This window comes from Uncinocarpus reesii, genomic scaffold (genome assembly GCF_000003515.1).
Source record: "Uncinocarpus reesii 1704 scaffold_2 genomic scaffold, whole genome shotgun sequence".
Classification (NCBI taxonomy): Eukaryota; Fungi; Ascomycota; class Eurotiomycetes; order Onygenales; family Onygenaceae; genus Uncinocarpus; species Uncinocarpus reesii.
The window spans coordinates 2,046,886-2,070,763 of record NW_003052499.1 but is presented as its reverse complement, the minus strand read 5'-3'; the positions used below and the strand labels follow the sequence as shown (position 1 = coordinate 2,070,763).

General features: G+C 43.3%; 4 protein-coding genes across 4 annotated transcripts; 1 reads left to right on the top strand and 3 right to left on the bottom strand.

The window, feature by feature from the left end:
• Positions 1–1,118: 1,118 nt before the first annotated feature.
• UREG_03678 (uncharacterized protein) lies at positions 1,119–1,544 on the bottom strand (the record flags this gene model as incomplete). The annotated part of the gene is made up of 1 exon (XM_002544115.1): positions 1,119–1,544. The coding sequence occupies one exon, from the start codon at positions 1,542–1,544 to the stop codon at positions 1,119–1,121; it is 426 nt and encodes a 141-aa protein (XP_002544161.1).
• An 8,072-nt stretch (positions 1,545–9,616) lies between these two features.
• Positions 9,617–10,335, top strand: UREG_03677 (uncharacterized protein; the record flags this gene model as incomplete). The annotated part of the gene is made up of 3 exons (XM_002544114.1): positions 9,617–9,832; positions 9,929–9,970; positions 10,069–10,335. The coding sequence occupies 3 exons, from the start codon at positions 9,617–9,619 to the stop codon at positions 10,333–10,335; spliced, it is 525 nt and encodes a 174-aa protein (XP_002544160.1).
• Positions 10,336–10,949: 614 nt separating this feature from the next.
• Positions 10,950–11,687, bottom strand: UREG_03676 (uncharacterized protein; the record flags this gene model as incomplete). Its single annotated transcript, XM_002544113.1, has 1 exon — positions 10,950–11,687. The coding sequence occupies one exon, from the start codon at positions 11,685–11,687 to the stop codon at positions 10,950–10,952; it is 738 nt and encodes a 245-aa protein (XP_002544159.1).
• Positions 11,688–13,984: 2,297 nt separating this feature from the next.
• UREG_03675 (uncharacterized protein) lies at positions 13,985–16,105 on the bottom strand (the record flags this gene model as incomplete). The annotated part of the gene is made up of 3 exons (XM_002544112.1): positions 13,985–14,484; positions 14,637–14,841; positions 14,936–16,105. 3 exons carry the CDS (start codon positions 16,103–16,105, stop codon positions 13,985–13,987), a joined length of 1,875 nt encoding a protein of 624 aa, XP_002544158.1.
• Between the last annotated feature and the right edge of the window lie 7,773 nt (positions 16,106–23,878).

Below are 23,878 nucleotides of genomic sequence, written 5' to 3'. Positions count from 1 at the left end.
GTAATGGATTTTATCATGAAACTCCTGAAATCAAAAAATATGAATGGAAAGAAGTATGACACAATACTAGTGGTCACTGACAGACTAATAAAATATGAATACTTTATATCATTCAAAGAAGCAACAGATGCATCAGAAACAGCACAAATGATATTAAGAACAGTGATTGTCAATCATAAATTGTCAGAAGAAATAATTACAGACAGAGATATAAGATTCATGAGTAAGTTCTGAACAACATTAATGGCACTATTAGAGATTGAACAAAAGATGTCAACAGTCTATCACTCACAGACAGACAGTCAGATAGAATGATTAAATCAGACTTTGAAACAATATCTACAAGAATATGTGAACTACCAACAGAACAACTGGATTGAACTGCTATCAATGGCACAACTAGCATATAATGAATTAAAGAATGTCATGACAGAACTGACACCATTCTATATGAATTACAGCAGAGAACCAGAAATACAATGACAATCAAGAGTTGCATGACAAAGAGCTCAAGAAGCAGAGCTCACCACAATATAACTGAAAGAATTGCAAGATCACATGAAGATGGACATTGAATTCTTACAAGAAAGAATGAAGTACTACTATAATCAGAAGCATCAGAAGGCACCTATCTTAAAGAAGAGAAAGAAAGTATTTCTACTTTGATGAAACATCAAGACAAAAAAATTAAACAAGAAACTTGATTTCAAGAAGCTGAGACCATACAAGATCAAAAAGCAGATTGAGAAGATCAACTACAAACTACAATTATCAAAGAAGATGAGAATATATTCTGTATTTCATGTCTCATTACTGGAAAAAGCACTGCTACATGCTAAAGAAATGCTCATGGAAATTGATGATGAACAAGAATATGAAGTGGAACAAATACTAGACCATCAGATGATCAGTGAAAAACTTCACTATCTAGTGAAATGGAAAGAATACAATATCTCAGAAAACATCTGGGAATCAGTAAAGAATCTTATAAACATCTGGGAAGATTGTTGAGATGTATCATTAATGACACCCTCGTTCAAAAAGAGCATTAAGGAGATGAAAAGGAAAATTTGGGAAGCAATTTCAACAAAGAAAAGATTGTCTAATGAAGCAAGATATTATTGAATTTCTGCTTGCTCAGCTACTCTCTTCTGTTCTTTCTTCTTGAGATGCTCCAATTCCTCCAACAACTGAAGACCTGACTCAAGAAATTTGCCAGCACAATCATAAAGAAGATGTTTTTGTTTTTGAAGATAAAGAAGTTTGGCAGAGGCAGCTTGAACAGTCTTGAAAGCTTTTGTCTCTTCAAGTTTGAGCTTATTGCAAGCAGCTTTGAGATTTTGCCAATCACAATCAGAAGGTGTGGAGTCAACAACACAATGATAACTGAGTTGACAACATTTGAAGCACTTTATTGATTTATCAGAACAGACACACTCTTTATCATGATGAGAACAATAAACACAGCAAGAAGACATCATGACATCAATTTCTTCAATTTTAAAAGCTAGATGCTTGTTATTGCAAGAAGACTTTGAAGTCATGGTGACAGAGTCATGAGAACATTCACTTACAGGAAGAAAATCTTTTTGAAAACAAAGCAAGAGGACAATTACTCTTTATACCCAAGAGGGAGCATAAGTGGTTGAGGACAACATGCTAAAAAAGAAGAGAATGATGTTATAAATCTTGTGACACAGCACAGAATCATCACACACCATTGGAAGAGTGTATGAAGAATGCAACTGGAAAGTGGAGCATGGTGAGACTACAAGAGTTATGAACTGAAATAACTAGAATCTGAAAAGATGAAAGTCACATGACTGAATAGTCAGAATAGTAGCAACTATCTCAACTGGTGGATAGCTGAATAGTCAGAATAGTTACAACTATTCTGACTAGTGAACAGAAGAATAGAAGGAACTACTCAGACTATTCACAATATCTATCATGTATATAAGAACACTCTTTATTATTGATCAGATGAATTTGTTCATTGTGATCAATCTTCTCTCTTACTATTCTCTCTATAGTTTTATCTATACAGATACTATCATATCTTGATTACTTTTCATACTATTGAAGTTCTGTAATACTGTACAATTGTATCTGCTCTTGCTACTCTTGAGAAGACATGATGATCTTGACTCAACTCTGACACATCTGTATGAAAACCCTTTGCCATTGGACAAGTCCACCAACTCAAGATCAAGCACCATTGAAGTATTGATCACTAAAGCCCCAATTTGTTATGTTGGACAACAAGTTCAATAACAGAGAATGTCATCAATGATATGTCTCAACAATCTTCCAGACATTCATAAGATTCTTCACTGGTTCCCAGATGTTTTCTGAGATATCATATTCTTTTCATTTCACTAGATAGTGAAGTTTTCCACTGATTGTCTGATGATCTAGTATTTGTTTCACTTCATATTCTTGTTCATTGTTGATTTCTGTGGGCATTTTTTTAGTGTGTAGTGGTGCCTTTTTCAATAATGAAACATGAAATATGGAGTATATTCTCATCTTTTTTGATAGTTGTAGTTTGTAGTTGACCTTCCCAATCTGCTTTTTGATCTTGTATGGTTCCAGTTTTTTGAAATTGAGTTTCTCATTTGATTTTTTCATCTTGATGTTTCATCAAAATAGAAATACTTTCTTCTTCTTCTTTAAGATAGGTGCCTCCTGATGCTTCTGATTATAGTAGTACTTCATTCTTTCTTGTAAGAATTCAATATCCATTCTCATGTGGTCTTGCAATTCTTTCAGCTGTATTGTGGTGAGCTCTGCTTTTTGGGCTCTCTGTTGTGCAATTCTTGATTGTTGTTGTATTTCTGGTTCTCTGCTGTAATTCATATAGAATGATGTCAATTCTGTTGTAGCATTCTTTGACTCATTGTATGCTAGTTGTGCCATTGGTAACAGTTCAACTCAGTTGTTCTGTTGATAGTTCACATATTCTTATAGATATTGTTTTAAAGTCTGATTTAATCATTCTGTCTGATCATCTGTCTGTGGGTGATAGGCTGTTGACATCTTTTGTTCAATCTCTAATAGTGTCATTAATGTCATTCAGAACTTGCTTGTGAATCTTGTGTCTCTGTCTGTGATTATCTCTTCTGACAATCTGTGATTGGCAATCACTGTCTTTAGTACTGTTTGTGCTGTTTCTGATGTGTCTGTTACTTCTTTAAATAGTATAAAGTATCTGTATTTTGTTAGTCTGTTGATGACCACTAGTATTGCATTGTACTCCTTTCCATCCATATTCTTTGATTTTGGGAGTTTCACAATAAAATTCATTGCTATAGATTTTCATGGTTCTTGCAGTTGTGATATTAACTGTAGTTTTCCATGTGATTGTTGCTTGTTGGTTTTGCTTTGTGCACATGTCTCACATTTTTTGACATATTATTGAATGTCTATTCACATTTCTGACCAATAGTACATTCTTGTGATCTTCTTTATTATCTTGTCAATGCTGAAGTGTTCTGAAGTGACTGTATCATGTTCTTGTATCATCACTTCTTTTCTAATCTTTCTTAATACATATATCAGTTCATGATATAGTATCATTCTGTCTTCTTTCTTAAAGTTCTTGTTTTTATCATCAATCTTCTTTGCATATTTGTCTTCCACTGTGACTTTCTTGATTTTTCTTTTGATATCTGATTTCTCTGCTTTGATTCTTGTTGCTCTTAGAGCTTGTTGATCCAGAATTATATTCTTTGTTCCTTCTAACTTCTTGAAGAGTGCTTGTGAATCTCTTTTCTTTTTCATCAAGTCTGATCTTCAATTTAGTGTGTTGATTCATGCATTTTCAGTTTCTTTACAGTGTTATATTTTGAAGTTGTGGTGCACTAGTACATCTGCATATCATCTCACTTGTTGTCTTATGAGTTTTTTTGTCATCATAAAGTATTATAGATTGTTGTGATTCAAGATGATCTCTGCCTGATGCTGGTTTTCTTACAGTTCAATCTTCCATTTCTTTAATGATGCCACTATCACAAGTAACTTCTTATTGTGGATATCATAATTCTGCTCTGCTGGTGTTATTATTCTTGCATAGCACACAATTAATCTTAATCTTTCTTGTTTATCTGATTGTTACAGTCTTCCTGCTATTACACAATCTGATGCATCTGTATCAATCACACATTTTTTAATTGAATTATAGTATCATCCCATTTCTTCTTTTCTGAACTTGTCTTTTATTGCTTCAAATGCTTTTTGACACTTGTTTGTTCACTTGAATGATTTGTTCTTTTTAAATAGCTGTGTGAGTGATCTCACTTTCTTTAAAAATTCATGTATGAATTGTCAGTAATAGTTCATTAGTCTGTGAAACATTTGTACTTCTTTGACATTCTTTAATGTCAGTCATTACAGTACTTCATCAATCTTTCCTGATTCCATTTGTACTTCTTCTATTGATATGATGTGTCTGAGATATTCAATTTCTTTCTTGAAGAAGTCACACTTCTTTAACTTTGCTGATAGATTATATTCTTATAGTCTTTTTAGTATCTTCTTAATCTTCTCAGTGTGATCCTTTTGGTCTTCTTTGGTGAATATGACCACATTGTCAAGATACACAATGATGAAGTTGTCCAAGTATTCTCATAGTGCATTGTTGATAAGTGCTTGAAATGTTGCTGGTGTGTTAGTTAATTCAAATAACATGACATTGTACTCATACAGTTCATATCTTGTTCTGAAAGCTGTTTTCCATTCATTACTTTTCTTGATCTGTATTTGGTGATATGCTTTTTTGATGTCAATTAGAGTAAATCATTTTACTTCTCTCAATCTGTCTTGCACTTCCTCAATCAGTGATATCAGATAGCAGTTCTTGACTGTTATGCTGTTCAACTGCCTGTAATTCATGCATAGTTGTAGTATTCTGTCTTTCTTTGATGCAAACAGTATTGAGTATCCTGCTGATGATGTCAACTCTCTAATATAATCTTTCTCTAGATTCTTCTTGATGTATTTTCTGACTTCAGCTGATTCTTTCTCATTTAATCTATAGATTGGTAACTTTGCAGATTGTTTCTCTTCTTGTAGCTTGATTTTATGATTCCAGAATTCATATTTTACTAGACTATTTTCTTGATCTCTTTCTCTGAACATGTCAATGTATTTCCAAAATTCTTCTGATAGAGTTTCTTTGATCTTTGCATTCTGATCATCTTTTCATACTCACAGCTGTATTGAGTTGTTAAGATTCTTTGTGACTTGATTCACTGTTTTATCATGACTTGAGTTTTCATGAATTTCTTCTTTTATTTCAATCAATTGTTCTTCTTGTGGTATCTTTCTGTTGACTTGGCTTATCATGACCAATGTCTCACCCAAGTCATTCCTGAGTATGGGTCTTCAATCATGGTGTTCTGATTTGAGAGAGCATTCACAGTTTGTTAGTCTAACTTTTTCTTCTCATCAGTCAATGTCTGAATTGTGCTGTTTCAACCAAGAGTATCTCAAGACTATATTATAGTTCTCTAAGTTCATCACTTCAAAACACACTCTTTCTTTGTGTTCTTGTATTTTCATTTTAATGAAGTATGTTTCTTCTTCAACTCTATTCAGAGTTTCTTCTTCCAGTCCTGCTAACTGATAGAGATGATTTTTTATTCACTTTGCAATGTCAGCTCATTTGACAAATTTTCTATTGATGAATAATCTGATTGCTTCTGAGTCCACTAAGATCTTTGTGTGTGTTGATTCAAGTAAGATTGTCATAATTCTGAGGTGACAGATTTGTCTGTTGATGGCTAACAGTTTTGCTTGTCTTCTTACACTGCTTACAGACTCTCATTTGTGACAGTTCACTCATTTCTCAATTTAACAAGAGTTGTCTTGAGTGTCTGTTTGTGTATCTTGCAATTTTCTAAGTTGATATATTATATCTTGTGCATTCTTCTTAGACTTTTGATATCTCTGCATCCTGCACATTCTTCATATTCTTGTAGTTCATGCAGTGATCTTGTTGCCTTCCACTGTTCTTTGTCATGATGGTAATCACATTGGCATTCATATTTCAGTTTGTTATGACATGAGTGGTATGAATTATTCACTTCTTTTTGTTTCTCATTTCAATATTTTTCACATGTTCATATCAACAATGTCCCATTTTCTTTGCAGATTGTCCAGTGTAGTTGTTCTTCTCAAATCTGTAACATTCTCACAGTTGGATATTTTTCTTCTTCAAGTGTCACACTTTCCATGAGATCTAGTTACTTCATGACATTCTCTTTATGTTCTTTAAATTCTAGTATCTCTCAACTAGATTCTTCTTCTTTCTGAGTTGCTTTCAATTTCTTCAATGATCTCAGATAGTATCTTTTGTCTTTTTCATTCTTGTGAATTGAGCATTCATCTTTATAGCACAAGCTTCAGTGAATTCTAACATGTTCTGAATGCTCTGTGTTTGACATATTCTGAGAATCTGACATTTCTTCTTTACTTTCTTCAGTGTCACATCTGCAACACTGGCAATTTTTGATGTTACATCTGTAGTTTTCATGATACATGAAGTCTTTCATAATCTGTATTCATTGCATGAACTCTTCTTGCTGCTTCTGGTGAAGTTCACATGAACAATTATAGATTGAGTAGTTCACATGTTTCTTGTGAGTTGGGTCTCAAATCTCATTCATTTTTAGATTATAGTGATAGTCACATTTTAATGATTGAATTCCCCAATCATCACTTGATTTCTTTCTTTTAATCACACACAGTTCTTCACACAATTTCCATTTGTTGCTTTTTAGTTCATTCAGACACTTGCTTTTATCTTCTAATTGTCTTGATAGTGCTCAGTAAGTCTTCATGATGTACTCTCCAAATGTTTCATGAAACTGTTGTTGTAATTCTTCATCTGTTGGTTTCTCTTGAACTGTTGCTCAGAGATAATGTTTTAATTTCTTAAGATTCTCTTCATTTTCTTGTAAGATAGCTCTGAGTTCTTTTTCTTTGTGTTTGACTTTCTTTGTTCAATATTGCTTCACTTAATATTCTGATTTATTACAATAGAAACATAATTTGTCTTTCTTTCTCTGTTCTTTTTCTTTTTTGTCAAGAGTGTCTTGTCTGATTGTATCCAGTTCCATAGGCATAGATCTGTAAGAATTCACTTGAGGTGTTTTACTTCATTCTTTATAATTCATCAAGCTGGGTTTCTTCCATGATACCTTTTCTTGTTTCTCCATCTTTCATTTATAGAGTCAGTTTCTGATCCTAACTGCCACTTTGATCATTTCAGTCAGGTTTCATGATTGTTTCTTCATGCATGCAATCTCATTTTTAATGTCATCAAATAGTTCTTGATAAAAAGTATCAGCTAGGGCCTCATTGTCTCAATCTGTATTGATGCATACTTGTTAAAATCTCATAGTATATTTCTGTGATGATGTTTTCTGCTGCATGTTCTGTAACTGCTGTGTTGCTGCATTTCATTCTTCAACTTCTCTGAAAGTGGTTTTGAGTGTTTTGATAAAGATTTCATAATGATTAATGACTCTGAGCATGTCATCATTCTGATTGACTTCTCTTTTCTCATAGTAGTTTCATAAATAGGTGTCAAACCAATCAAATGCTGCTCTCCAGAGATATGATGCTACTGTTATTACTTTTTCTTTGTCATTTTTGAATTCTTCTCTCTTCATATTCATATAGATTCATAGTTGTCTCAAAAACACTCATAACTTTTCTCATTCATCTTTGAATAATTCTGGTGGGTTGACTTTCATCTTGCTTTTGACATTGGAGATTGCTATGACTTGAGTTTCAATCTGCTTGTTGTGATCTTTAAGTTCAAGATTTTGCTGAGTCAAGATTTCTATTGTCTGTTCAAGTTGTGTAATCTTTTCCATTATTTCTTGTGTGCTGTTTGAGGTTCTGATTATAGATATAGTTCCTATATTCTGTTAGACTTCTCAATGGGTGGGGTTTGTATCTTTATTTCTTCTTCACTCATGATGTAACATTCTTTCTTTGCACTTAAGCTCTGGAGTCTCAGATGTATTCTCTTCTGAGTCAGAGATGATCAATGTGTTATTGAACTTGTTGTCTAACATAACAAATTGAGACTTTAGTGATTAATACTTCAATGGTGCTCAATCTTGAGTTGGTGGACTTGCTCAATGGCAAAGAGTTTCTGTACAGATATGTCAGAGTTGGGTCAAGGCTGTTGTGCCTCCTCAAGAGTAGTGAGAGCAGATACAATTGTACAGTATCACAGAACTTCATTAATATAAAAAGTAATCAAGATATGATAGTATCTGTATAGATAATTCTATAGAGAATCATAAGAGAGAAAAGATTGATCATAATGAACAAATCCATCTGATCAACAGTAAAGAGCATTCTTATATACATGATGGATATAGTGGATAGTTCTGAATAGTCCTTCACTCTGTCCTCCTATCCTGCTCATCCAGTCTGAATAGTTGCAACCAGTTGTTCACTGTTCTGTCTATCCATGACTATTCAATCATGTGACTTTCACCTCTCAGGTCCTAGTTCTTCCAGTCCATAACTCTCATAGCCTCACCATGCTCCACTTCCCAGTCACATCCTCCATATGCTCTTTCAATGGTGTGTGATGATTCTGTGCTGTGCTGCAAGATTTATAACACTTTGATTGAATCTTTAAGAGTTAAAAAGAGATGATGTTAGCATGATAAGACAATGGATCTTTTTGATTCTGAGAAGTCAGAGTCTGCTCAATTCTTTTCTTCTACAAAAGTAGCTCAAATTAGAGAGAGAAATGAAGAATTAGAGAAGTAAAAGGAATAAGAGAAGACTCAAAAGAAAGAACAGAGACTTCAAAAAGCTATAGCAAGAGATGTAAAGACTGCAGAAGCTGCTGAGAGGAAGAAATTCTGAGAGAAAGCTCATAAGAAAGCTCAATAATTTAAAGCAGTTGAAAAAGCTGAAAAAGCTGCTCAAAGAGATACTCAAAAGCTACAGAGAGAGCTTAAGAAGACTAAAGAAGAAGAAGAGAAGCTTGAAAGAACTTATAAGAGAGAGAAGATTAAACAACAGAAGAAGAATTGTCAAATTAGAAAGAATAACTTTATGAGAAAGAATTCAGCATGATCAGAATTCCTCAGGGACTCTCTTATAGATCTAACCTTCATGAAACCAAATCTGGAGAATCCTTCTCAAGCAGATTCAACCCTTCCAGCTTTGAATTCAACAAATGCTGTTGCTCTTATTCCAGAAGAGTCAATACCAATCCAATCCCACTCCAGCTGCATTATTAAGCCATCACAAAGGATTTTGGATAATCTATAGAGATTTATATGTAATATTCAATTGGATCTACTAGCTACTAATATTTTATTTGAATATCTTCCTTTGTTGTTGAGATATTGGGGAAGTTGGTTGAGGGTAGGATTTGATTTCGGTGTTTGTTGGGTAGGGATGTTTGTTGGGTGGGGAAATATGTTAGTCAGCCCCTACAACCATGAAATCGACGATATTTAGCTGGGCGGAGTGATGGATAATAGCATTGCCACCTGATAAGCACTCGGCAGCAGACAGTGACCACTAGTTACGATGTCATGCCTGTGTCTAAGCTCACCTCAGGCAGCTATACACCATGCCACATTTCCCAATGAACACAGGGGCTTTTGCTGTTTCTCGCCAGAAATTCCTTCCTGAGGGGAAGGAGGAAACTGTTGCTAATCCGCCCATACACCCGCCCGCATCTGTCCAAGTCAAAAACCGACGGAAAAAATATCTGGAGTTGCATCCAGAATATTTTTCTTCCGGGCTTGAGCTAGCTGGCACGTTATCTCTATTCTTCTACCGCACCGTCAGTCGGGTTCGCCTAACCAAGCTACTAACCGGGTCACTGCGAAATGTTCAGATCCTCTGCTTTACGATCGCTTGATTCGACGGTTCCAAACAGCAAATGAACGGGAGGAGGAAGGCCGCACCAAAGGCTACTCTGGTGCGTTGGAGGCGGACCTGATGAGAGCGGAATTAAAAATGGAGGCATTGGCCCATCCTGACCCAAACGCAACCTTTTCTTATACCCGTGGGCCGCAGGGCGAGATCCTAGCGGAAGACGAAGATGAGATTCCAGAAACGCGAGAAGAAGGACAAGAAAGATGGAGATCGGAGATGGAACTGAGGTTCTTGAGAGGGGCGGACTCGGATTTTGACTATGCGGCTGTTGACGAATGCGATGATTATGACGACCTGAGCGAAGAGCAAGAGAAATACTTTGACGAAGAAGAACCGGAATGGCTGGTTGAAAAGGATGAGAACGGGGAAGTGGAATTACTTGGAGAGACCGGTATTCAGGACTTCTAAAAGGATTTGACGCGCAGCAGTCGTGAATTCTTGGGGATTACCTGCTCAACAATTTGGGGGTGAGGATGCTGGCGAAATGCTGTCGTCTACTCTACGTGAGCCACAAATTTCCGCAGGCCTATTCCAGACGTACAGTAAGACCTTGTTTGTCCCTAAAAAGGCGCCTTGAGCCCTTCTCCATGACCCGTCAAGACGGACTGGCCATGGTTCCAGAAATCTAACAGCGTTGATATTACCAGACAGCGGAAAAGCACGAATCGCACCCAGCTTCCAACACCGGGCGGGGGGGGATAATCCACCCACCGCTCTCGTTACACCTCTTCGGAGAGTGGGAGGATATTCCTTTGCACTTGTTGCGCAGTGCATCTGTCTCAATTAAATTGAAGGCGCGATAATAGCTTGAGAAGGGCGCTCACCTCATGATTAGATTAGTTGAGAGCGCGCGCTTGGGACCAGGGTCTCTCATGGTGCATTTGCAGTCATGCTTCTTGCTGAGACATGAACATCTATCCTGTATAGACCATCGTCAAAGGAGCACGTATTATCTGCAATAGGTACACCGCAGCGCCCCGTCGACGCACCTCGGCAGCTCAGCCTCGATTGTGGCATCAAATTCAGCAGTGTTCGCAGCTTGTCATTGACGGACGCTGTTCAGTTTCAATACCGGTCTGGTACCATACGGTCTGACTGGCAAACATGACCATACGGCAGGAGAGGAAACGCAACAAGACAAAAGTCACGACGGGCGCCGGGATCTTGGCGGTGTCACCCACCCGCCCTTGTTTCCGTCGATTGCTCCCTTCCACCCCGGCTTGGCACGCAGCGCGGCGTGCATCATTCGAGAAAGTCTTGGCGCAAATCTCCTCTCTTGGCATTCGATCTCGCAGCGAGTGACGAAGGGCAACGGAACCAATCGGCATGCTCCAAGCAGACGTGCTGCTGATTCTTGGAGATGAGCCCCCGGTTGCGTAACAGCAGCCCTCGATTTGTCGTTCGAGGGCCAAATGTGGTGCCCTCGGCACCCTTGGCGGTGCCTGTTTGACAGATGGGCGTTTGCTTTTCCCTTCCGTGTCCTCTGGATCTGGGCTGTGTGTCATGGAGATGAAGATCCCGCAGGGCAATAATGACCCAAAGCAGCATCTCTTGGCGCTGCTTGTCATCTTATTAACTGATGATCTGCGATTAGTGCCTTTGCCAAGCAGAAACCTGTCAGTCTGGGCAGACGGGCGAACCTCATGCAGTGGTCTCATGTTGCTGCCCCTTTTGCAGAGACCCATTATGCGGACTATTGGCGATTTTTGTTGTTGTTCATATGCTTGTGGAGGACGTCCACACATCTTCAGCCGAGCCATATTGATAAGCCTCTCTTTCATATACTGCCCTTTGCATTGTTGTTCATGGGTCAAAGCGTTTCAAGAGTGACTAACATGTCTACAAAGAAAGTTGCCATTATGAATTGTTTTGTTTGACTGCGCACTGAGCCGCAAGGCACACTGCAGTTTCACTTGGCGGCAGACGAATCTTCTGCCCTCAAGAGCGGTTCCCCGTGTGATGGTTGACCCAATAGAATCTATTTCTCCACACACCGCACCCTGCTTCAGAAGGATCTCATTTCAAGCGGTCTTTCGGCCTGCTGAATAGCCTCTACAGTTGAAAAAAGGGGTGCAACAAAGCCGTTTCTGTGATATATGTTACTGTGCACCTTTGGTGCTGCAACCGCTCCAGCATTGTTATTCCCATTCGTTTTCCCAGTATGGGGGTTGGGAGGGGGAGAACACCATACAAATGGGAATCGGCTGCGTACATGCCACCGTGCTCTCAATCGAGACGTCTATTGGAATCGGCCGTCAGCGCAGCTGTGTTGCAACAGGTGGAAAAGCAGCCATCTTCTAGTACCGCGCTGCCTCTTCAAAGCACTTCGTGCCATTTTCAGACTTGGCAAATTCCGAATACGTATACTCCGTAGGCCCCCGTCTGACGGTTATAGGGGTAATCCATACATAGTAGTGAAGTTTCGTAGAAAATGGTGATATAAGGTTGTTAGACTTTCGTTTCTTTTTACCCTGAACGACCTGATGAAACCTGGACAAGCGCCCAGATGACAGCGCCTTTTTAACAGTTCATCCATTGGCAACTTTTACCACCATCTGTTCGTGTCTCATCTTCATGACAAGTACTCCATCCCCATGAAAGCACATGCGTTTCAACCGCCCAGGGCCTCCCTCCCATCCGGCGAAATGATCTCTTTCGCCCAAAAGGCAACCCATTCGACCAAGAGCCAAAGGGGTCACAAGGGAGGCCCCAGAAATCACCCGTCTCCTCCAACCTTTTTCTTCACAATTTGAAACCCAAACACTCCCTTGTCCTCCGTCACACCAGTGCTATTCCGACTCGCGCCAAATACAACTGGACGAAAACAGTAGAGAAAAAAAAAATTGTGGGCTGCTCACACAAAATTCACCGTGCATTGCGTAAACCTACACCTTGGTGATATCATTCCGCAGCAGAGCGTATGACTACACACACAGTGTGCGGCACCAGACATCGAAGAGTTGGTTGCTAGGCGTGTCAATTCCAACCATCGACGTGGGTGCCCCGGCCGTCTCTCAGCCGCGACAGCGCTTTAGCCACAGGGCAATCTCGTCAAACCAGGGCCCCGCCAAGCAGGAAGAGCGGTGCGTAACCAGAGAAAGCGGGCGTACAGAACGGGATCCCGAGTTGCATCATTTTTCGTTGTATTCAGAATAGAGGGAATTTTCATCCTCTGCCAAGAAACATATTTCAGCTTCATTTCCATTGCAAGATACAGGTTTGGGATGCGCCCCGAAACTTGCACGGACAAGAAATCATGAATGGATTAAGTTATTCAAGTCCAAACTGCATAAACATGTATTAGCTGTGGGCAAACAATACCATTAGACCACATGGGCCAAAACCGCCAGATAATGGACGTAGCTTGTCTAGTCAGATCCATCCAAGTATTATGATTATGACCTGCCTCTGTTAAAGGCAACAGAGAGAAGAAAAACATATAACACACCCAAGGAAAATTGACAGAAGAATGCAATCCTAGAATTTTACCACTCCTTTGACCCCAAGTATCCGTAACCAGTAATAAACATGCAGAAGACTCACATGAAGAGGGAAAAAGGCAAAAAAAGTGAAACTTAACATTCCAAGCAAAAAGCCGCCTCTGACAGAAATTTTGTATGCCTAAGGGTAATTGTAATTGTGCCAGAGTGGCCAGGGGAAACTTTTGTCAAAGAAGAAAAGGGAAAAGGCACCTGCTCTATGAAGGCAACTAGGAAACTAGAGCAACACCTGTGGATTCAAAGACACTGGCTGGTAATATCTGCAATGCCAACAAAGTGATGAATTTGCATGCGCGCATGAACCATGATGCTAAAATAAGAAACGCAACCATATCAAATGCACAAGAATCAACCTCCGGTGTACTGCAGAAGAGACAATGCTCGCGGTAACAATTTGCTGCAAAGTGCTCAGACCAAACCCACAAAGCCATCCGGTGGGTAAATATTGACAAGGAAACATGAAAATTTGGGCTCTAAATCGCAGGTTCAACGACTTAGCCATTAAAAAGAAGGTTTGGCCGGCAGCACGACCAATTTGAAAATTTATATCAATATCGTTATGAATATCCTTCTCCCATATCAAACCGATGCTGCGGAAGATATTTCTTCTCCGGCGGAAAGTGGTGATGAATTTTTTGCACCATCATCTTGCTGGCCAGTTTGCAGCTTCCTTTGCCGGCTGCATCGATGCAGTTGGCTTCTTCTGAAGGGTCTTTGACACGCTCTGGAGAGCAGCATTCAATAGTCTTGAAGAACCGGTCGTTTAAAACTTCGGTGACCGTAAACCTTTTACTGGGGTCTGGATGTAGCATTCGAAGGAGGAGTCGTTTCATCCCAGTATGGTTCAACCTTTTGAACACAGGACCGCAAACAGGTGCCTTGTCATCGGTTACGAGTCCTTCAGGGTCGACATCCTGGAAAGCCTTCCATCCGGCGAGGAAACGGGCATAATTTGGGTTCCGAGTATCGGCTGAAGGCCATGGGTTTCCGCGGTAATGGAGTGTAAGGTATACTATAGCACAAGACCAAATATCTAGAGGTCGAGGGTCATAATGACCTGCAACACAGTCAGCAAGCGAAGAAGCGAAGACGGAAAAAAGCGAAGATGGGCGTACCTTTCTTTGCCAACACTTCGGGGGCGATATAAGGCAAGCTGCCACAGATTCCCGGAGCACACAGGCGGACCTCTCCCATGTTCTTCCCACATACCCCACCAGCAGAGCGCAGGCCCGGGTGTATCCCACTGAACACTCAGATACGCCGAAATCGGTAATCTTGATGTATCCTTCATCAGATAATAGCCAGGTTCTCCAACCTTGATATCACGTGTGCCAATGCCATTCTCATGGAGGTACGCAACACCCCGCACAATTTGCTTGAAAAAGCAAAGGTTATCGCGAGTCGTGAGGTAGTCCTTTTGCACCAATGAAAAGAGCTCGCCCGTAGGAACAGTATTCCATCACATGATTCCATCTTCCACCGTGCGTGCAAAGCCGGAAGGTCTCTACGATGTTTGGGTGATTCAAACTGTTGGCGATGCTGAACTCAGATTTCACTTTCTGCACGTACTCTTGTTCATCTTCCTTTTGACCACGCTTCCTAAACTCTTTCACGGCGTATGGGGTGTCTTTATCACCACCTTTGCGGAACATGATTTTCACAGTTGCGGTTGCACCCTTCCCAATTTCTTTTCCTCTGCGGCCTGGAACCCTGCTTGAGCTAGTATATTCATCATTCAATTCGCAAGTGTCGACGGCAAATCCATCAGGAAGACTTGCACTCATGCGTCGAGCTTTCAGTCCCGCTCCCGAAACGGCAGGAATTGAAAATCCGGGACGCTCTGGTTGTTTGTCGACATCACCAAGGCTGGGTGACCGTATCCTTGGCTCTTCCCGATGAGGTCTCGGGGTGGGTGCAAATATGATTTTGCTTCGTTCTCTGAGGCTCAATCCAGTGGCTGATCTTGTAGGTCTCTTGAACGACATGCCCTCGGATGGCGTTGAAACCCCTAATCTCGAATGGACACCGCTGTTTAGCGTACTGGATGGCGAGGCAGGGGACGATGGCGAGCTGGACTGTGAACTTGCTGAGGAATGTTGTGCGGTGGAGTTGACGGAATTCTTGCGCAAGGAATGGAATATCCCGGATTTGGGGTGCGTTGGGCTCGGGTTCTTCGGCTCGGACGTCTGTTCTTCTACAAGAGGAGTGTCTCTCCGGCGAAACATCGATTTGATGGAGTTCAAACGCAGAATTCGTCGTCGAGGAGAAGTCGCAGCTGACGAACGATCAGGGGACTTTGGGTGAGAAGAGGTGGAAACGGGAGACGCGTCTGTGTTAATAATCAAAGGGTGAGGGAGAGAAGCAGGGCGAAGAGAAGTGTGCATTTTGCTGACAGCCGGATCGGTCGCTGACTTTTGGGGTCGGTCCACGGGAGGAGGCGTGGCACTTCGTGGAGTGATAGGTTCGAGTGGCTCGCTCGCAGTTTCCTCGTCTTCTTCACGAATGGACTCTGGAAGATCCGAGACTCGAATGGGCTCAGGCATCTCAAGGCTGGGACCTGGAGTGAGGGTTAAAGATAGGGGTTTTGCTGAGCCCGATGCTTGGGCAGAGCCTCCCTCAGAAGCCGGAACAGGGAAAGACGGATACATCGCATGGGTCAATCCACTCTGGTTCGACATTGTTGAGCACCGCTTCTAGCAGATCGACCTTTTTCATACAACACAATCCCCGATTGTTCCTTCAACCCAACAGGGACACTCGCGATTTCACTCCTTTCCCTCGGCTCTTTTTCCACACGGGACGGATAGCGTTTCAACGAGTAGACGCCGTGCGTGACAGAAACGAACTTCGATATGGCGAGGGTTCGAGGCGAGGTTATCAGACCGGGAGCGGGAGGAGGGACGTGTTTTTCTCGATCACCAGACTGTTAAGCAAGACGGCAAGCGAGGCGGAGACTACTGCCTTTGAAGCGAGCTGACGCGGCCGGAAGCCGAGAGAAGAAGTAGCAGGGCAAAGGAGACGGTTCGTGGGGATATCTTATCCATCGAATGGGCGACTGGGGGCTTAGATGGAACAGGGCGCTACAGAATACCAATGCATGGAAGTGAAGAGGAGGACGAAGAGTGGAGGGGTGACCACGGTTGAAATCAGAAAAGAAGAAAGCTGGTGAGGTCAAGAAAAGGCGGAGACGACCAGAATAATAGCCAAGGCGAGGCAGAGGCACGGGAAGTTAGGAAGGACGAGAGGGAAGAAGGATGAATCCGGAGGGACAAGGGAACAACAGGATGTGTTTGGAGGGGGAAGTACCAGGAATTAGCGGGTGGGTTCGCTGGCGTTAGGGAGGGTTAACGTTCAGCAGGTTGAAAGGGGAAGAAAAGCCGGTCTGCGCTCTTTGCACTCCAAGAATTAGCCGAGAGTTATGACGAGACGGCGAAAGTTATGTACGGGCCTGTAAGGAAACCCGTGGGTGTAATTACTGACGATCTCCAGAAGGCGGCTGTGAGCAGATAGTCGTATTGACTGCACTCCTTCTGCAGCCAACGTGTCGGTTTATGAGGACGAGTGTGCACGCTTCAAAAGACACCTTCTGTTGATGCTGGGGCCTTGTTCGGGATATCGGTTCCCAGGAAATTGGAAACGGGATGAGAGATCGGCCGAGTTGCGATACCGAACCTGGTTCTTCCGCTGCGGACAAACCAAGGGACAGAACAGGCGCTGCTCAACGCGAAAGGGGATCAGGCAAATCACCTCTGGCTCAGGAGAATATCTCCTTGTCAATCATCCAAAAGTACCGCCGAGAAGATGGAGGAGATGGCTACGGAGACTCTTGTGGAGGAGATAAGCGCCCTGATGTGGATCTCTACATACGACTCGGTCTTTTTGATCAGCTTGTGGGCTCTTTAAATAGTCTTCACTCTCTGATCCAAAAGGATTTTCTTTTTCCTCCCCTTCTCCTGGCCGTCGATGTAGCTATGTCGCCTTGGCTTTGTCCTCAAACGCCTCACGCCCGATGTTGGCCTTCCGCCTCAGCCATGACGAGACCGCAGCGGAATTCCGAAGCAACAGCCAAGCCACGAGCAAGTGCCACTTGTCTTTCATTCAACTGTTTCGTTGCCCTTTCTTCGTCGTACGCGGTAACATTCCTCCCCATCCCAAGATCACCAGTGCACTTCCACCCATCTTGGCTTGCTCTTGGGATCCGGTTTTGCGGTCGATCATCAGTGCCGCTCTATTTTCCCTTTGCGCTAACGATTAGGGTTGATGATGAACTTGCATCCCCACATTCATAATTCTTTTTTTGGGGTAAGGTTTTCAAGGGCGATGCCTGTCTCTTGACACGGGAGAACAGTGCCGAGAGGTTGTTTGCCTTGATTCGTTACGCCGCTTACATTACAATACCCAGATACTGGGTTCTGTGACGTTTTGTTACCACTGTCATCGACATTTTCATCCGGGAGACTGAATCCATCCTCGTTGGCTTCAAGTGAGTGGAATTACACCAGGTCAGGCCTGGCAAAAGGGCAAGGAAAGCTACAAGCACCGACCAAACAGTGCAACGGTTTCCACCCTAATCGAGTGTATTAGACCATGACTTATGTTTGCTGAACGAGAGATATAAAACTATCTCAAAATGTGCCCCTTTTATCCCTCAAGAAGAAACACGAAAACGCTCTTGAGATCAATCAAGAATGCAGCTTTCACTCGGCTCCCGATTAGTGCTCCACCTCCCATGCTTTTGTCGCAGCTATCCGAGAAAGGTAACGTCTCACACGAGCTTAAAGCCTGTGTTGCAGGTGTGCATACTTGTGTCTCTAAAGCCAAGGGGATATGTAGGAGCCATGGCCCCTTTTTCCTGAGCTCACCAAGAAGCTCTGGAAACTTATCACCGTCCAAGAAGACAAGCCTCAAACTTCAACACATCTGTTCCTCAGGCTACAACGGCCACAGTTCGATCGCGGGTACTCCGTACACAAGCTCCAGCTTCAAGCACTGCTCACGCATCAAACATGACGAATAATCGCGCATCCAAACGCCAATCAAAGGAGCTCCCTTCCCCTGTTTCTTCCTAGCTCACTTCAGCTAGGCTATGCCAACGCCCCTTGTCGAAATATCGGCCGCCCTCAGCCGGCTCTGCTTCCCAGTGGTGAGAATTGCGGTGCCGGGATCTCTTTCGATCTCATCCATACCCAAATTTGCTCTCGTGGGCAGTCCTCCATGGCCCACCAAGAGGCCTGACCTGGGAACCTTCTTTGCCTGGATCATGGCTTTCCGATTCCAAGCGGCAGCTATCCCCAGAACCACACAACCACACAACCACACAACCACACGAAAATGGATTATTTTGTCTGTCACTCACCGCTAATTCTTCTCCTTTCCTCTTTTTGAGCAAATCAAGCGACCTTTTTCGGATTCCAAGAGACACGGGACGCAAATTCCGTCTGGGGATAATGCTGAATCCAGAGTGGCCATGCAATTGTCGGGGTTGAGGAGGGCCGAAGATCTGCATCTTGTGTCCATTCGCAACATGAAGCTTCACCCTCACCAATCCATGACAAGTCACCCACAGCTAATGCAAATTGGCCAGTTGTTTGCGGGGGCAATTTGACCCTTGTTGGTAGCTGTTATCAACCATCACTACTTCTGCCAGCGCGCGCGCGTGAATCAGCATATGAAGATTACATACAAATACTTCTTTACAGACAGACAAGCATCCACACATGTTGGGAGAATATCAGCAGTCAAAAGAAAACCCCTTGGAATCCCCCTAAATCTGCCAAAAGATTTCTGCATGTCACACCTTGCCAAGCTGTCAGCCAAGGCGATGTGAAGTCGATCCAAAACCAAACTTTCGAGAGATCGAAGCTGTTTCTTGATGTGAGAGACTTTTCAGAAAAGAAGAGATATCTTGCACTCCCTCGACGTTCCAAATATAGCTAGTTACCTAACCCACAGGAATCCGGGACGCGGGGAAAGATTCATCTCCAAGCGGTCGCCATCTGGAAGTCAAAGCCTGGACCCCATCGATTCCGATCGTCGCCTCTCGTCGCTATTTCAATACCCAAGCTAAGAACAAGCATTCTAGCTCGGTGAGCCAATTCACTGGATTTGATACATCTCTCCAGAGTTTGCTTCACGCGGTACTCTGTATTATTGAAAGCTCTGTCAACACAACTGTGAAAATGAATCACCGAAGGGACAAAAGCTAAATAATACAAATCAACAAGAACTCCAAAGGCAGTGAACAACAAATGTCCGCAATGTCAATCCTCACACGGTTGCACAACCATCCTAGCATTCCTGATTTCCCGCAGTCGGCCAGGGTTCTTGCAGCGCCAGATGCGTCCCACCCCCTAGGATCTGGAGTGAGCTGAAGCTGCTTTGGGCGTGGATTTGACCATCATTCAGGCCCCATAGTTTTTTGTCGCTTTACCGTTTCATGAAATTCAGTACGTTCCACGCGTCATCTCAACAGGTGAACTTGCTTTGAAACAAATGGCGTGGCCCGGTTTGAGAGGAGGAAAATGTTTGTTGGCCTATCCAACGCAAGCAATGCTTCAGATATTTATATCCAGGCTCCTCAAGCCATTGGCAACGTTGCAGGTCACGCCTCATTTTAGTGACTGCCTCACTCGGGTTGATTACAGGATACCGGCGGATGACCACACGCCAAACCCACCGATACCGCGCATTACAGACTGACGGGCAGCGAGGCTGACTGGACCGCTTGCTCCTCTCGGCACACCAGGCCCAGTGCGTCATTTTTCTCATCCCCCCCACTAAACCGTAAAGGCTCCATCTTCGGCTTCTAGTGTCGCTCGGATTAGCTGCGTCACGTGATGCACGTGGCCGGTTTCAACTCAAAACTGCGTTACGGAACATTACATACGGTCACACTGCCGGACCAGCCAATCAGAGCCAGAGCCGCGATAGCCTGAGCTTCGATCGAGTGTTTCTAGAGTCTTGCCCCTTGCAGCTAGGCGGAATCCCTTGATTATGTAACATCGGCATTTCCAGCGCTCCGAGGAACTCTCAACGCCAGCGAGAAAGTGGCCAACGACCCATTGTCCCGTCAACGGAGCTCGGCCCTTGCGAGTCATTCCTCTTGATATCATGCTAATTGGTGGTAGTTTGTTCTAAATTCCTCGCTGAGTTCGAACCCCAGAAGTCGGATCCGCCCCAGCGACCCAGAGCACAGACCCCGAATTTGAAACCCGTCCGTCCTCCATGCAGTGGACTGTCAGCCAAGGCCCCACAAGCGCGGCTTGCTTGCATACTGGACGAACATCAATGGCTTGTCTTCTTGGGGACAAACGGACTGTGAGCGCCACGTGCCCTCTTGCTTGTATGGGATTCGCAAGGGCGAGGAGGAGAAGAAACGAGTCGTGTGCAGATAGAGAGAACTGCAAACTCATAGAAGAAGAACTTGAGTCCAGACCAGTCTCTTTTTGATGGATGACCAGGTGACAAGGGATTTGCCGTTTCTGAATGCGTGTGTTTTGAATAAAGTGATTGTTTGTTGCTTGTTGGCGAGATTTGGATCTGGGGAAGTTTTTGAAGTTTTGAGGTTAGTGGTGATCCACAGTTAACTCGATCATTCAACAACAAAAGAGAAGCCTTTCCAAGCGAAGAAACCTTTCTACAATCGGGTCCATCGTCATCGCCGTTTGAGAGGGGATCGAATCGACCTCGGGTGTCGATACTAGAGCCTCATAATGTCGGTGCGACGGTGTCTCCGAACTCCTCGTTCTCCATTATTATGATTGCTGGTAATCTGAACTCAACCATTCACCCCAACCTGGCGATTCCGCGGCCCTTCTTGAACCCTAACCTTTTTTGCCTGGCTGCCAACCAACCGGACGTTGAAACGCCGTCAGTGCTGTCGCATTTCCGCGGATGGACACTGGTTTTCATTCGACCAACTCGGGCTAGTTACATCAACAGGAACATGAGGTTTTATGCACGCAACTGCTGAACCTTGAATGTCAGATGATGGCGTCACTAGGGCAAGAGTTCCAGGGGGCGAAAAGAACCTGTGAGCGATTCAACTCCAGCAGGATGGGTAACCAGCGATGCGATTGCTGAAGACCCTTTGATCACCGTCCACCGCTCCCGAAACAAGAACGACAAATAAAAAGTGGTTCAGAAGGTGACTTCACCGCGAGCGCTTGGACACTTCGCCAAGCGGAGTTTCAGTACAATGCAGATGTCTTGAGGGTCCGAGATGGGTATTGTTCCGTCTGGATGGCTAGACATATTTTGATTTTCAAACCGTTTGAACCGGCATCGAAGGAGTTCATGGATTGGGCATTTGAAAAGTCGAGGTTCAAAATTATTTTGAACGTCAGGCAGCAAGCTCCCTGTCTGGCATGCGCGCAGTGACATGGCAGATATGATCATCCAGAATACTATTCTTGCGCCCTGCACAAGTTGTTTCATTTTTTTTTACACACAGTGCCCAAAAGCATTCTCAGCGCAGGAACTGGCAAGATACCGACGTGAGATTCGCGAGACGTGTGCAGGGTGGTACAGTATCAACAGTTTCGCCGTTTGATCCCCGGATGCTCCTTGGTGGCCTCGTTTGATTCACCGAACATCATCTTCCGGGCGGGTTCCTTACCTGGAAGTCAAGAAGGATATTCGGATATTCTGCCCTCGTTTGGATTTGAGAATTGGCCGACGGCGTCCCATGGACCATTGGGCCCTTTCTACGGATCTAGATGATGAAAGGCACTTACTTCACTTCGATTTGAATTAGGGAAATTAGAAACAAGACTTTCACCATTTGACGGTTACCTATTTACTTGGATTCATGCTCATTACGGCAAAGCTTGAGATGACAGATTCACTGCTACATTTGGCATGTCCATATTATCTCAGCTCCCAACAACTTAAAGACAATCAGGCACCAGCTTCGACTTTCTACAGCTCAGCAAAATCTCAAAAAACAATACGTAGTTTCACCTCTCTAGTTCGCCACCAGCTGGAGATCAGCCTTGATTCAGCCTTCAACAACAAGAGAGGCTCATCGCCAGGCCACACCACAAGTATAGTTATCATCCCAATGAAACCCTCCCCCTCCTACCAGTTTATCAGGGCAAACTACTTCCTGGTATAAGGCTGAAATCAACATAGCTAGAACACTCATACATCATTCCTCGCCACGTAGCATTATATTGTATCATAACTCCGTCTGCCTCCCAAGGAATAAACCAAGAATCCGAAATTCATAATTTCTCCCCATCTATTCTAGGGCACCCCCCGTTCTCGCATCCGCCGGAGAATTACCGGAGAAAAAAAAACAACAAAAAGCGAAGCTCTCGATATTAAGGGGGTTTCCCCCCAAGAACGTTTCGTCTGTCGTCATTTATTTTCGAGATAAGTAGTAGGAAAAACGGGGGAGGGGTTTATAGCTTGATGGAGAGTACCTGGCAAGGATAAATAGCAAGATCTCAATAATACGACGGGAAATACGAAAATATGTTCCCAACTAATGAAGGATGCTTTTAACTCAGGCTCATCCGACGACATCATGGGTTTTTTTGCGGAACGGTAATTTGATACTACGGAGTATAGGAAACGCAATTCATCCATCTTGGAGGCTGAGAACTAAAATAGCAAATGGTGGGGGAAATGACAGGCTATAACGGCTTGCTTTCGAGCAATTTGGTATTCCAAAAGATCAATGTGTATCTATGTACAAGCATATCCTGGATGTAACCTGAAAGCTAACTATGCTTGTCTCTCCATCCCCGCTCATCGACGTTGCGTCTTGTGATGAAGTCCACGTTTGCCCTTTCGTGTCCACGGACGCCACCAGCCGAGAATAAACGAAAAAGCTGCTCAGCTCTCCCATTTTACATCAGCTTCTCCCCCTCACCGCTGCTGCATAATCGTCATGGTGTTAATTTTATCCTTCTTGGTTCCGTTCGTCCCTTAGCAACGAGATTGCTTTCTCACGCAGAATGAATTTTTGGATTTTGCCGCTAGCTGTCTTTGGGAATTCGGCTTCATCCAAGTAAAACACGAATTTCGGAACTATAATGCGAAGAAAAGAAAGCAGTGTTAGCAACTCCAGGACTTGGGACTCGGTGATCTCTCCTGCTCGCCGCCGAAGAACACAAGCACACTCCCTTGGGGGCAAAGCGGGGTGGCACGGAAGCGTCAAAATAGAAAGGGTGAGGACGAGCGTCCGCCAAGGTACATGTGCTTGTGGCAGTCAAAACAAATAATGATAAACCAGCGCTGGGAATGCAACTTGCTGGTCCGTGCCATTAGACTTTCTGCAACTGCAACGGGGTGTGAAGGGTGGACAGGGCGAGCTTGCTGTGTAACCACTTGAACAAGCTCCAAACCGCACGTGTGTCGAGATAAAATTCAGATTGAAGAGACAGGTGACAGCCAGGAGCTGGGTTGGCCCATCTTCGAACGAGATTGCGAGGTGCCATCGTGAG